Below are 13,640 nucleotides of genomic sequence, written 5' to 3' on the forward strand. Positions count from 1 at the left end.
AAAAAGTGAATATAGCAGTAGGCCCACACCTGGTAGGGCTGAGACAGTCCACTCAAAACACTTCATTGCAATATGCACTAAGTATCTACTATGAGCCTGTGCTATGCTTTTTAGGTGCATTGGTTCAATTAATCCTTGAGGCCCAGGTTCTGAAGCCCATTTTCCAAAAAAGAAAAGAGGCTCTGACAGGTGAAGTGATGAGCATCAGGGTTGATTCTGGGCTTGTGTTCTACCTGCCTCCCTACTAAAATGTTAGCCTATTACTCTCGTGGTGGTGGTGGTTGCTCTTATTAAAATGAGCATATGATGATAGCACTGGCCTCGTTAAAGTTCTGACGATTAAATGAATTGATATTGTAAAGAGTTTAGTATGGTGCCTAGCACATAATAAGCTCTCTGTATTTCTTAAATAAAATTAACAGTACAGCCCCGGAAAGGCAGAGTCCAGCGCCCAAGAAACTTGGTCCTGGGGTTTCTTGGCATCTTCCACCCCAGCTCCTGGCTGCGTCCTGTCCAGGAGGGGTTAAGGAGTTAATGATTTCCAAAGGAGCAGGGTTTTGTGTGTTACATGCACACACACCGGTGGCCTCTGTCCCCCTCCCTCCCTCTGCGAGGCCCGGAGCCTCTTATGCAAGCCGCCGGCGCCCGCCGGTTCCCAGGCCCGGCTGCAGCTGCGGGCGGAGGGGCAGGGCGGGGGCGGCGCGCTGTTTGTCTAGCGCGGCGGTGCCAAAGACTGCGGGCCCCAGACAGCCAGGCGCCTCCGTACACCTGGGGATGCTCAGGTTAAATAGCTCTGCATTCCTCGGGCCCAGCTGATGGAAACGCTCCCAGGCCGCCACCGAGCCGGCCTCCAGATGGGCTGGGCCTGGGCCAAAGGGGAAAAGAGGGAAACGTGGAATCCAGAGTGTGCCTGAATGGCGGGGGAGGTGGCCCAGGCCCCCGCCGCAGCCCCTTCCCCCCCCGGAAGAAGGCCCTGCATGTCGGAGTACGCGAGGGGGAACCCGCTCACGTCCCCGTGGGTGGGCTTGCAGGCGGGGGCCCACACGTGGGAGGGAGTGCACACGTGTTTTTCCGAGGACACTCCAAGGACTCACAGACGACAATTAATAATGATAATTTATAACTATGAAACATTCTGTGCCAAACACTGTGCTAAACGTTTTACACACTTACTTTATTGCATTTATTCTGTACTACATTCCGTGAGGTTGGTACTGTAATACAGCAGCCGGTGGGGAGGGGGGAGCAAAGAACATAATTCGCCTGCAAATACTGTGTTCTTTGACAAAATCCATAAACTGCTTGTGGAGGGGGTGTACCTGGCTTAATGTTAGTGCTCGAATTATAATCTTTCATTTGATTTTTTGTTCATCCCCTCTCTGAGCTTGTTCCTTCTGCTGTAAAACTGGGATCACAATCTTGCATTTAGCCCCACAGGGATCCATGAAATCCTTTTTGTAAAGGGTTGAGTTGAGCAGAGCCAGGCTTCTGGTGCTAGGGGCTATTGATTCTATTCTATTGTTTATTGACAAAATGTATTAATAGCCCTTACCTGTCTGGGACAAGTTATTTGCCATTCCTGGGACTCAGTTTCTCCATATGTAATACATGGGGGTTTACCTGGCAGCAATCCTTGAGGGTTAGTGCCCCCAGGACCTAACGATAGCCCAGGGAGTTGCCACGTGAACTTTTGAGGAAGGGTTTGCCCAAACACAATTGTCCCCACCTTCACTCCAGACCCGCAGAGGCCCAGGAATGCCAACCAATCTATAGAACAATTATACACACAGAAACCCACAGTGTGGTTCTGTGGCCCCCAGACGCTCAAACCCATCCATCATCCCAGACCCATGCAGAGATGCCCACAATGCATTTAGGCAGAACACACAAGCCCAAACAGCTGGAGGTTCCACACTTATCTGCAGAACACGTGCTCTCATTTGCCCTTCTGCACACAGCCCCGAGCATACCCCTACTTACACCCCCCAAGCCTATATGTGAACAGTTGGCCCATCCCCACTGTGGGAGTAGGGGGGGAAGACCAGCTTACTCCTGTTAGACACAGGCGTAGACACTCATACATGCTGCCCTGAGTAGAAATCCACATACATGTCCAGGAAGATAGACCCTTGCCAATGACTATTTTTCCTGCTCAGGAGCTGGGGAATGAGACTCATCCACTCCTCAGATCCTACGCAGATGCCCTGGGGTTGGGGGGAGATTTGTTTGAGCTGCCGACAGAGCCAGGCCAGGGTGAGGAGGCTGAGTCTGGACCCACAGCAGGTGTCCCGGCAGCTGTGCCCAGCCTGATCCTGCCAACTTGCTCACCCACTTGGATGATCCAGGGGCCCCAGGGCTGCCTGCTGTAACCAGAGGTAGGCTGTTGGGGGAGGCACCTCCTACTGGGGAATGCGGTGATAGAATCACTGCCTCTCACAAGCTCTGGCCCTAAGCAAGTCCCTTTCCACTGGGTCTCACTTTATCCACATTTTGGCAAGGAAGTGGGTGGTCCAGCGACCAAGTTCTCCAACTTAAATGGCTTGCTCAATACTCCAACACAGAGGGGGCCCTGGCAGGTTCATCTGCATTTTAACAACCTCCCCAGGTGATCCAGATGGCCCAATGATCACTTTGAGAAACCCCAGAGGTCTAGAGTATTTAGTTTTATAACACTGGGGGAGCAGGGAAATGGCCAGGGATGGTGGGGGGAAGAATAGACTTTAAAGACACCGGAAACACTCATTCAGGCCGGTAAGAACAACAGTCCAGATGTAGCCCTCCAATTCTCCTCCCAGAACCAGCTGTGAAGAGGGTCAGGGGTCAACTCCCAGCGCAGGCCCCTCCCCTCAATCCAAGAAGTCACTACAACTTTACCACCATCTAAATTATTTGTTTAATAACAAAAAAACAGCCCCACAGAACTATTGTAAAACAATATTCTCAGTCGGTGATCATTGTAATATACAATACAAAGCAATTTCCTCAGAAATCTGAGAAGCACCAAACGTGACCATTTTTTAAAATGTCTGCTTTTCAAAAAATAGAAACACACGAGTGGAATCCCACCCCCTAAAGTCTCTGGTGACTAGTAGGTGTGCAGAGAGGGTCGCCCTCTCCTCGCCAGTCCCTCAGCCCTAGGCTGGATGTAGTATGGGCGCAGTGGCCGCCGATCGGTCTTCTTCGCCCCCAGATCCGGCAAGGCGCGTTGGGGAGACCCACAGAGCACTTAATTCCTCTTGCCCCCTGGATGGCTGGGGTCCGCCGGTCCCTGGGGGAGGCGCTTCAGCGACACAAGATGCGATCGTCCGCAGGAACGCATGCCGCCTGTGAAAACGAGAGAAGAGGTAAGACCGGCAGGTTGGAGGGGACGCCGCTCCGAGCGCAGCGTACGCCCCCTTCCCCAGGAGGCACGACGGGGGAGCGCCTTTTCCAGGCTCCTTAGGCACGCCCGCATAGCCAAGTACCCGCAAGGATGGGACGGAAGTGGTGCAAGCGCCCACGCCCTCTCTAGCCTCAGTTTCCCCGTCCGTATAAGAATGACCTAGTGGTCGGATCTGGATCTCACCTCGGCCGTCAGGGGGCTGATCTCGCCGTTGAGAGTGCTGAGCGGAGCCCGGACCGGCAGCCCTCGGCCCCCGGGGGTCCCGACTTCGGATTCCGAGTTCAGCTCCAACTGCAAGTCCCTGATGTAGTCGATGACGTGCTGGAGAATCTCCACCTTGCTCACCTTGCGGTTCTGGGGCAGGGTGGGCACCAGCTCCTTGAGGCGTGAGTAGCAGCCGTTCATGTCGTAGAGCAGGACGTTCACCTGCTGCTCGTCCAGCAGGGCAGGCAGGCGCGCCCCGGCGCCCCCGGCGCAGCGCGAGATGGCCACGCTCTGCTCAGACAGGCAGCGCACCACCTCGCCCGCGCCGCCCGCTGTCTTGCCGGCCTTCAGCGCGCAGCTGGGGCCCGCGGCGGCGGCGGCGGTGCTGCCACTGGCGACTTTCATGATTCTTGGCGTCTGGCTGAAGCAGAATGGGCAAAGCGAACGGAGGAAGTGGGAACCCAGAACAAATTTGGAAAACCGACCAGTTAAGAACGTGGAATGAGAGTGCGGAGCCACAGCTGGTCTTTTATAAACACGCCACGGCCCCCCGGAGGGGCGGGCTCAGAACGTTCAAAAACAGCCAATGGGCGGCATGGGGGCGTGGCCCGCGCTCCTAGGTCCCGCCTCCTGCTTGTCTAGTGCACCCTCGCAGTGTGGAAAGACGACCCGAGTTTCAGGAACAGCAAGGGTGGGTCGGTGGCAGGGCACCGGGCAGGGCGGGGTAGAGGCGAGGGCTGCACTGGGCTCCTCTGGAAGGAGGCAAGGAAGCTAAGCCGGCATTGCCTTACAATGAAAAGACCTCAGGAATCAGTTTTTCCCATATTCACTTTCTCACTTCTCCAGCTCCATTTCACAGATGAGAGAAATTGAGGCCCGAACGGAGAAGCGGCTGGCTCTGGATAGCCCAGAGAGCCTGGGTTTCCGGACCCCCTTGGAAGATGCTTCTCGGACCCTGATCTACAAATATCAGGACCGAAATTCAAAGCGGGCGCTCCTTTACATCTGCTCCCCTGGGCTTTCTCAATTCCTAGATAATGTTGCTGTTCGGGTTCCTGAGACCCGGAGGGCCTACCCAGATCCCTCCCGGGTGGGAGCAATTAATTCGGGAAAGTCTAGTAAGTTTGGGGCTGGGTGGCTGGGAAGTGAACTAGATAGAGCGCAGTGGAGTGAGGCTGCATTCGATTCCACCTTGAATTTGCAGCCCCTTGAAAATTTCCTGAACCTGCAACAAATCGTGATTTTTAAATGTTTTTTCCCATTTTTGGCTACTTTTTAAATTTTTTTCTCAAAGACCTCAGAGCAGGGTCTCCCTCCCACGGCGCGGCAGCTGCGGAGCTACAGTCTCCCCCCTCCCCTTCCTGGGCCGTTCTGTGTCAGCGTCTGAACAAGCGGCTCAGACCGTTAGACGCCAGGCCTGTGACGTCACCCATTCATAAAACCCGGACGGACTGTCAGGCTGGCGCCGCGCGGGCGGTCGCCATGGAGACGACAAACTGGGCTAGCTAGTTCCCTCGCTCCCCCTAGCCCGTCACCTGCAGACCCCGGGCAGGAGGCCTGGGAATGCGTTCCTCGCGGGCGCGGTCGCTGAGCAAGGGTCATCTTACCTACCCGCCCCATACCTGCGAGTCTCCCCACCCAGACCCACAGCCTGGGCCGCTTGGGGTTTCTTCACCGCTGCCCCCACGTCTCCGCCCCAGCTACCCCTTCCAGCGTGGGGAAAAAGGCCTGAGTTCTCTTTCCAGCTCTGCAGCTGGGTGAATTCAGGCGGGTCGCATGCCCTCTCTGGGCCTTAATATCTGCTTGGTATTTAAATAATAATCACAAACATGACCATTATTAATTTCTTACTTTGTACACCGGGCACTGTATGAAGAGTTTGTCTTGATCATCTTTTTTCATTTATTTTTTATCTTAAAAAATGAAGGTCTGCGCGGTGGCTCACGCCTGTAAGCCCAGCACTTTGGGAGGCTGAGGCGGGTGGATTGCCTGAGGTCAGGAGTTCCAGACCAGCCTGACCAATATCGTGAAACCCTATCTCTACTAAAAATACAAAAATTAGCCGGGCATGGTAGCGTTCGCCTGTAATCCCAGCTACTCGGGAGGCTGAGACAGGAGAATTGCTTGAACCTGGGAGGCGGAGGTTGCAGTGAGCCGAGATCACGCCACTGCACTCCAGCCTGGCGACAGACTCAGACTTGTCCCAAAGTCTCAAAAAAAAAAAAGGATACAGGGTGCCGGGCGTAGTGGCTCACGTCTGTAATCCCAGAACTTTGGGAAGCCCGAGGCTGGCAGATCACGAGGTCAGGAGTTCGAAACCAGCCTGACCAACATGCTGAAATCCCGTCTCTACTGAAAATGAAAAATTAGCCAGGTGTGGTGGCGCACACCTGTAATACCCCAGCTACTCAGGAGGCTGAGGCAGGAGATTCGCTTGAACCCAGGAGGCGGAGGTTGCAGTGAGCTGAGATCACGCCACTGCACTCCAGCCTGGGCGACAGAGCGAGACTCCGTCTCAAAATAAAATAATAATGATACAGGGTCTTGCTCTGTCACCCGGCTTGATCAAGTTCTATAGTCTTTTTCACAACTCTAAGGAGAGGAGCTGTTTGGTTTCTATACAAAGGAGGAAACTGAGGCTCCACAAGATGCCTGAGAGTCATAACCATAGTTGCGTTATTATAAGGAGGGTACAGTATTGTAATGCAACCGCTTCCTGCTGAGAGCAGGCAGTCTGACTGCAGAGTCCTGGACATGCCACAGGTGGGGAAACCAAAGCTCAGATTAGTCACCCAAAGCCACACAACATTAGCGGGGGTAAAAATCTGTGCTCACCAGTGGAGGGTGATATTATGGTCCCTCCCTGCTCCCCTCCATCCCACTACCTTGCAATTAATTCACTGAGTTATCAGCAGGTTCTGTTTTCCCACAAAAGTTCGGGGGAGGAGGGAAAAGTAAAGAAGCCTGCTGCCTCCACATCAGGAAACCAGGAAAACCAAACCAATCAGTGAGACCAGCTTCAAAAGAGAGAGACATCATCAATTAATTAGCTAGACTCCTCATCCCCTTACCACACACACCAAAATTCTCTAAACTCCCTACGCCTTGTTTAGCAATCCTAAATTAATGATGGGAGGGAATAGTTTGCTGCTCAAAAGAATTGCCAAATAATTGGAAGAACAATGGTCAACCAGAGGAAATTAGAGTATTAATTCATCACCAAGTGTTTATTTTTATTTATTTATTTTTGAGACAGAGTCTCGCTCTGTTGCCCAGACTGGAGTGCAGTGGCGTGATCTCAGCTCACTGCAACCACCACCTCCTGAGTTCAAGTCATTCTCCTGCCTCAGGCTCCCGAGTAGCTGGGATTAGAGGCACCCACCACCACGCCCAGCTAATTTTTGTATTTTTAGTAGAGACGAGGTTTCGTCATGTTGGCTAGGGTAGTCTCAAACTCCTGACCTCAGGTGATCTGCCCGCCTTGGCCTCCCAAAGTGCTGGGATTACAGGCATGAGCCACCGTGCCTGGCCATCACCAACTGTTTATTTATTTATTTTTTTGAGATGGAGTCTCAGACTGTCACCTGGGCTAGAGTGCTACAGCACAATCTTGGTTCACTGCAACCTCCGCCTCCTGGGTTAAAGCGATTCTTCTGCCTCAGCCTCCCGAGTAGCTGGGATTACAGGCGCCCTCCACCACACCAGGCTAAATTTTTTGTCTTTTTAGTAGAGACGGGGTTTCACTATGTTGGCCAGACTGGTCTCAAACTCCTGACCTTGTGATCTCTCCACCTCAGCCTCCCAAAGTACTGGGATTACAGGCGTGAGCCACGGTGCCTGGCCTTCAACTGTGAATTAGTTGATCCAGTACTTCTGTTTACTGCAATGAATTCCAGAGAAACCAGCTTGGCCAACATAGCAAAACCCAGTCTCTACTAAAAATACAAAAATTAGCCAGGTGTGGTGGTGGTTGCCTGTAGTCCCAAGTACTCGGGAGGCTGAGGCAGGAGAATCATTTGAACCCAGGAGGTGGAGGTTGCAGAGAGCTGGGATCAAGCCACTGCACTCCAGCCTGGGCAACAGAGTGAGACTCTGATTCAAAAAAATAAAAATAAATAAAAATAAGGGAGAAAATTATGCTGTAGAAATTAATTCAGGGCCAGGTGCAGTGGCTGACGCCTGTAATCCCAGCAGTTTGTAAGGCCAAGCCAGGTGGATAACCTGAGGTCAGGAGTTCGAGATCAATCTGGCCAACATGGTGAAACCTCATCTCTACTAAAAATAGAAAAATTAGCGGGGCATGGTGGTGCACACCTGTAATCCCAGCTACTTGGGAGGCTGAGGCAAGAGAATCTCTTGAACCGAGGAAGTGGAGATTGCAGTGAGCCAAGATACCACTGCTGCATTCCAGCCTGGGTGACAAAGCAAGACCCTGTCTCAAAATATAAATACATAAAATAAACAAAATGACATAGTATTTGTATAAAACCCATGCATATCCTTCTATACATTTTTTTTTTTTTTTTTTTTTTTGAGACAGAATCTCGCTCTGTCACCCAGGCTAGAGTGCAATGGCACGATCTCAGCTCACTGCAACCTCTACCTCCCGGGTTCAAGCAATTCTCCTGCCTCAGCCTCCCAAGTAGCTGGGATTACAGGTGCCCACCACCACGCCTGGCTAATTTTTGTATTTTTAATAGAGATGGGATTTTGCCACATTAGCCAGGCTGGTCTCGAACTCCTGACCTCAGGTGATCCGCCCTTCTCCACCTCCCAAAAATGCTATGCTTGCAGGCGTGAGTCACCGCACTGGGTCTTTTTTTGTTTTTGTTTTTGTTTTTTGGTTTTTGAGACAGAGTCTCGCTCTGTCCCCCAGGCTGGAGTGCAATGGCACGGTCTCAGCTCACTGCAGCCTCTGCCTCCCGGGTTCATGACATTCTCCTGCCTCAGCCTCCCGAGTAGCTGGGACTACAGGCACCCGCCACCATGCCTGGCTAATTTTTTGTATTTTTAGTAGAGACGGGGTTTCACCGTGTTAGCCAGGATGGTCTCGATCTCCTGACCTCGTGATCTACCCGCCTCGGCCTCCCAAAATGCTGGGATTACAGGCGTGAGCCACAGCACCCGGCCTTCTTTCTTTCTTTTTCTTTTTTTGTTTTTTGAGACAGAGTCTCACTCAGTCGCCCAGGCTGGAGTGCAGTGGCATGATCACTGCAATCTCTGCCTCCCAGGTTCAAGCAATTCTCTGCCTCAGCCTCCCGAGTAGCTGGGATTACAGGTGCCTGCCACCACGCTCGGCTAATTTTTGTATTTTTTTTAGTAGAGACAGGGTTTCACCATCTTGGCCAGGCTGGTCTTGAACTCCTGACCTTGTGATCCACCTGCCTCGGCCTCCCAAAGTGCTGGGATTACAGGAGTGAGCCACTGTGCCTTTTTTTTTTTTTTTTTTTTTTTTTTTTTTGAGACGGAGTCTTGCTCTGTTGCCAGGCCGGAGTACAGTGGTGCAATCTTGGCTCACTGCAACCTCCACCTTATAGGTTCAAGCGATTCTCCTACGTCAGCCTCCTGAGTAGCTGGGATTATAAGGGCCTGCCACCACATATGGCTAATTTTTGTATTTTTCGTAGAGATGGGGTTTTGCCACATTGGCCAGGCTGGTGGTCTCCAACTCCTAACCTCAGGTGGTGATCCACCCCCCTCAGCCTCCCAAAGTGCTAGGATTATAGGCGTGAGCCACCGGGCCAGCGGTCATTCCTTCTTATTGCTAAGTAGTGTTCCATTATATGGATATACCACCATTTGTTTATCCAGACATTTGGTGAGGGGCATTTGGATTGTTCATAGTTTTTGGTTAGTAAAATAAAACTGCTATGAATTCTTTTTTTTTTTTTTTTTTTGAGACAGAGTCTTGCTCTGTCGTCCAGGATGGAGTGCAGTGGCGAGATCTCGGCTCACTGCAAGCTCTGCCTCCCGGGTTCCCGCCATTCTCCTGCCTCAGCCTCCCGAGTAGCTGGGACTACAGGCGCCTGCCACTGCGCCTGGCTATTTTTTTTTTTTTTTTTGTATTTTTAGTAGAGACGGGGTTTCACTGTGTTAGCCAGGATGGTCTCGATCTGCTGACCTCGTGATCTGCCCGCCTCAGCCTCCCAAAGTGCTGGGATTACAGGCGTGAGCCACCGCACCCGGCCATGAACTCTTGTATACAGGTGTTTATGTGAATGTATACCGAGTCTCGCTCTGTCGTCCAGGCTGGAGTGCAGTGGCACAATCTTGGCTCACTGCAACCTCCACCTCCCGGGTTCAAGCGGTTCTCCCACCTCAGCCTCTGGAGTAGCTGGGATTACAGGAGCCCGCCATCATGACTGGCTAAGTTTTGTATTTTCTTTTTTTTTTTTTTGAGACGGAGTCTTGCTCTGTCGCCCAGGCTGGAGTGCAGTGGCGCAATCTCGGCTCACTGCAAGCTCCGCCTCCTGGGTTCACGCCATTCTCCTGCCTCAGCCTCTCCGAGTAGCTGAGACTACAGGCGCCCGCCACCACGCCTGGCTAACTTTTTGTATTTTTAGTAGAGTCGGGGTTTCACCGTGGTCTCTATCTCCTGACCTCGCGATCCGCCCGCCTTGGCCTCCCAAAGTGCTGGGATTACAAGCGTGAGCCAAGTTTTGTATTTTCAATAGAGATGGGGTTTCACCATGTTGGCCAGGCTGGTCTTGAACTCCTGACCTCAAGTGATCTGCCCACCTCGGCCTCCCAAAGTATTGGCATTACAGGCGTGAACCACCGCAACTGGCCGTATTTGTTTAACTTTACAAAAGAACTGCCAAACTCACTGGGCACAGTGGCTCACACCTGTAATCCCAGCACTTTGTGTGGCCAAGGTGGGCAGAATGCCTGAGCTCTGGTGTTCAAGACCAGCATGGGCAAGATGGTGAAACCCCATCTCTTACAAAAATTACAAAAATTAGCCAGACGTGGTGGTGCACGTCTGTAGTCCCAGCTACTTGGGAGGCTGAGACAGGAGGATTGCTTGAGCCTGGGAGGTTGAGGCTACAGTTAGCCAAGATCATTGTGCCACTACACTCCACCCTGGGCAACAGAGTAAAACCCTGCCTCCAAGCAAAACAAAAAAACCCAGCCAAACTGTTTTCCAAAGGTGGTTGTACCATTTTATATTCCTATCAACAGTATTTGAGAGGTCCAGTTCTTCCACATCCTCTCTAACACTCCAACAGTTGGTATGTTGTATAACTGCAGTACAATATCACAACCAGAATTCAGGTGAAATTCAGTTTTCTTTTCTTTTTTTTTTTTGAGACGGAGTTTCGCTCTTGTTGCCCAGGCAGTGCAATGGCATTAATCTTGGCTCACTGCAACCTTTGCCTCCCAGGTTCAAGCGATTCTCCTGCCTCAGCCTCCCAAGTAGCTGGGATTACTGGCATGCACCACCACGCCTGGGTGATTTTTTGTATTTAGTAGAGACAGGGTTTTACCATGTTGGTCAGGTGGGTCTTGAACTCCTGACCTTAGATGATCCACCCGCCTCGGCCTCCCAAAGTGCCAGATTACAGGCGTGAGCTACTACGCCTGGCCTTTTTTTTTGGAGACAGAGTGCTCTGTCGCCCAGGCTGGAGTGCAGTGGTGCGATCTCGGCTCACTGCCACCTCCGCCTCCCAGATTCAAGCAATTGTCCTGCCTCAGCCTCCCGAGTAGCTGGGATTACAGGCACACGCCACCACGCCCGGTTAATTTTTTGTATTTTTTAGTAGAAATGGGGTTTTGCCATGTTGGCCAGGCTGGTCTCGAACTCCTGACTGCAGGTGATCTGCCCGCCTTGGCCTCCCAAGGTGCTGGGATTACAGGCATGAACCACCGCGCATGGCATGAAATTCAGTTTTCACCTGATTTATATGTACTAATTTTTATGTGTGTTTTCAGTTATATGCAATTTCTTTTTTCTTGGAGACAGGATCTTTCTCTGTCCACCAGGCTGAGTATAGTGGTGCAGTCACGGCTCACCACAGCCTCGACCTCCTGGGCTCAAGCGATCCTCCCTATTTAGCCTCCCAAGTATCTGGGACTACTGGCATGTACCACCACACCTGGCTAATTTTTTATTTTTTTGTAGAGAAGGGGTCTTACTATATTGCCCCAGGCTGGTTTAGAACTCTGGACTCAAGTGATCCTTCCACCTTGGCCTCCCAAAGTGCTGAGATTTACAGGCATGAGCCACCATACCTGGCCTTATCTTTTACATTTTTAAGGTCTGACAAGGAGTTTAAATAAAGATTGCCTGCTTATCTTGTTGTCAGATGGGCATTTTTCTGGCCTTGGTGGTGGTGTGAATTGAGTGTGCATTTTCTTCCCAGTCCTCCTTCCCTGAGTCACCTTAGGTAAACAGACACTTCTGGTGGCCAGGAAGTTCGGAGGGCTCCTTAAATGAACCCCCATATTCCCAACCCAGCATTCATGGTCATAGTCCCTTAGGACGCCCTTTTCACATACCTGGCACATCTGATTTCACAACTGCTCCCTGGAGCTGGTGCAGCTGTATTATTGTAATGCCCCATTTCACAGATGGGAATATTGAGCCCCAGAGAGAAAAAGGGACCAGCCCTTCACTGCCTCCAGTCCTGGCTGTGCCATTGACAAACTGGGCCTGTTTCCTCATCCATAAATTGGAGCTAATGCTCATCCCTCTTCGTAGGGTGGTTGTGAGAGTGAAATGCGCCATACCAGAAGCCGACCGCAGCACCTGGTGATAAAAGGGAGTGTCCTTTCCTTAGGATTTTTCTGTCACCACACCTCCTTCTCTGCCTTCCAGGGTGCCTCCTCTGGCCTCCAGGGCTCCAGGCAAATGGCTCACATTTACTAAGAGTTTCCTCAATGCCAGGCCTGGTTCTAAAGTATTAATTGTGTGCTTAGAAGGGAAGGGACCACGGCGGTCCTGTTCCCTGCTGTCACGCAGAGCCTCATGCAGTGCCTGGCATGTGGGAAGTGCTCAATGAGTATTTGTTGAATTAGAAGTAAACGCTTTGGGAGGCCGAGGTGGGTGGTTCACCTGAGGTCAAGAGTTCGAGACCAGCCTGGCCAACATGGTGAAACCCCCGTCTCCACTAAAAATATGAAAAAATTAGCCAGGCGTGGTGGCGGGAGCCTGTAGTCCCAGCTACTAGGGAGGCTGAAGCAGGAGAATCGCTTGAACCTGGGAGGCAGAGGTTGCAGTGAGCTGAGATGGTGCCACTGCACTCCAGCCTGGGCAACAGAGTGAGACTGCGTCTCAAAAAAAAAAAAAGGAGCAGCCTGTGGAACTGTGGCAGTAATATCATGTCCCCTTCACAGTTGAGGCCATGAGACCTAGAGAGGTTGAGTGACTTGTTTCAGATCACAAAGCTGGGAGGTAGCACTGAACCCAGGCACTCTGTCCTGAGGCAGGGGCTGTGTGGGGCTGCAGGGGGCCGTGTGCCTGGACGTCTACAGTGCACAGTTCCTCCTTGTTGACCCACATTCTCGTCCAGAGTGTTCTCCACTGCCCCTCCTAGGAGTCTTGGCCTTGTAGGCTCCAGGGCGGTGCTGCCCTGTGCCACGTGACCCACTCTGGCCCTGGCTCGGCAGCTGCTCCCCAGATGTGCCCACAGTGCAATCTTCCAGCCGCCAGGCCGGCGCCTCTGGGCTGGGACTGCTGGAGCTGCGGGGGAGAGACTTTTGGCTCTGGCTGTCCCCACACCCCCAACCCTTGTAACAGGAGACTACAGGCCCCCTGCCCCCACCACTACCACCAGAACTGTGAGCCCAGCACATCTCACAGAGAATAAGATCCAAACTCCTCCCCTGCCCACTACCCAACTGGGCCCCTTTCCTTTCTCTCACCAGCCCGGAGGCCTTCCTCCTTAAACTACTAATAGCTCCTTCCTGCCTCAGGGCCCTTGCCCTTGCTGTTCCTTGTTCCTAGAACACTGATCAACCCCAGGTCTTTGCCATACTCTTCATTCTTCAAGTCTCAGGTCAAATGTCGCCTCCCCAGAGGCCTTCTCAGATCCCCCTAGGCTACTTTCTTTTA

General features: G+C 52.1%; 1 protein-coding gene across 1 annotated transcript; it reads right to left on the minus strand.

The window, feature by feature from the left end:
- Nucleotides 1-2,869: 2,869 nt before the first annotated feature.
- Nucleotides 2,870-4,089, minus strand: ID1 (inhibitor of DNA binding 1, HLH protein). Its single transcript, XM_030826650.1, has 2 exons — nucleotides 3,566-4,089; nucleotides 2,870-3,324 (listed from the first exon to the last, which is right to left on the minus strand). Exons 1-2 carry the CDS (start codon nucleotides 3,989-3,991, stop codon nucleotides 3,283-3,285), a joined length of 468 nt encoding a protein of 155 aa, XP_030682510.1. The 5' UTR covers nucleotides 3,992-4,089; the 3' UTR covers nucleotides 2,870-3,282.
- Between the last annotated feature and the right edge of the window lie 9,551 nt (nucleotides 4,090-13,640).

This window comes from Nomascus leucogenys, chromosome 13 (genome assembly GCF_006542625.1).
Source record: "Nomascus leucogenys isolate Asia chromosome 13, Asia_NLE_v1, whole genome shotgun sequence".
Lineage (NCBI taxonomy): Eukaryota > Metazoa > Chordata > Mammalia > Primates > Hylobatidae > Nomascus > Nomascus leucogenys.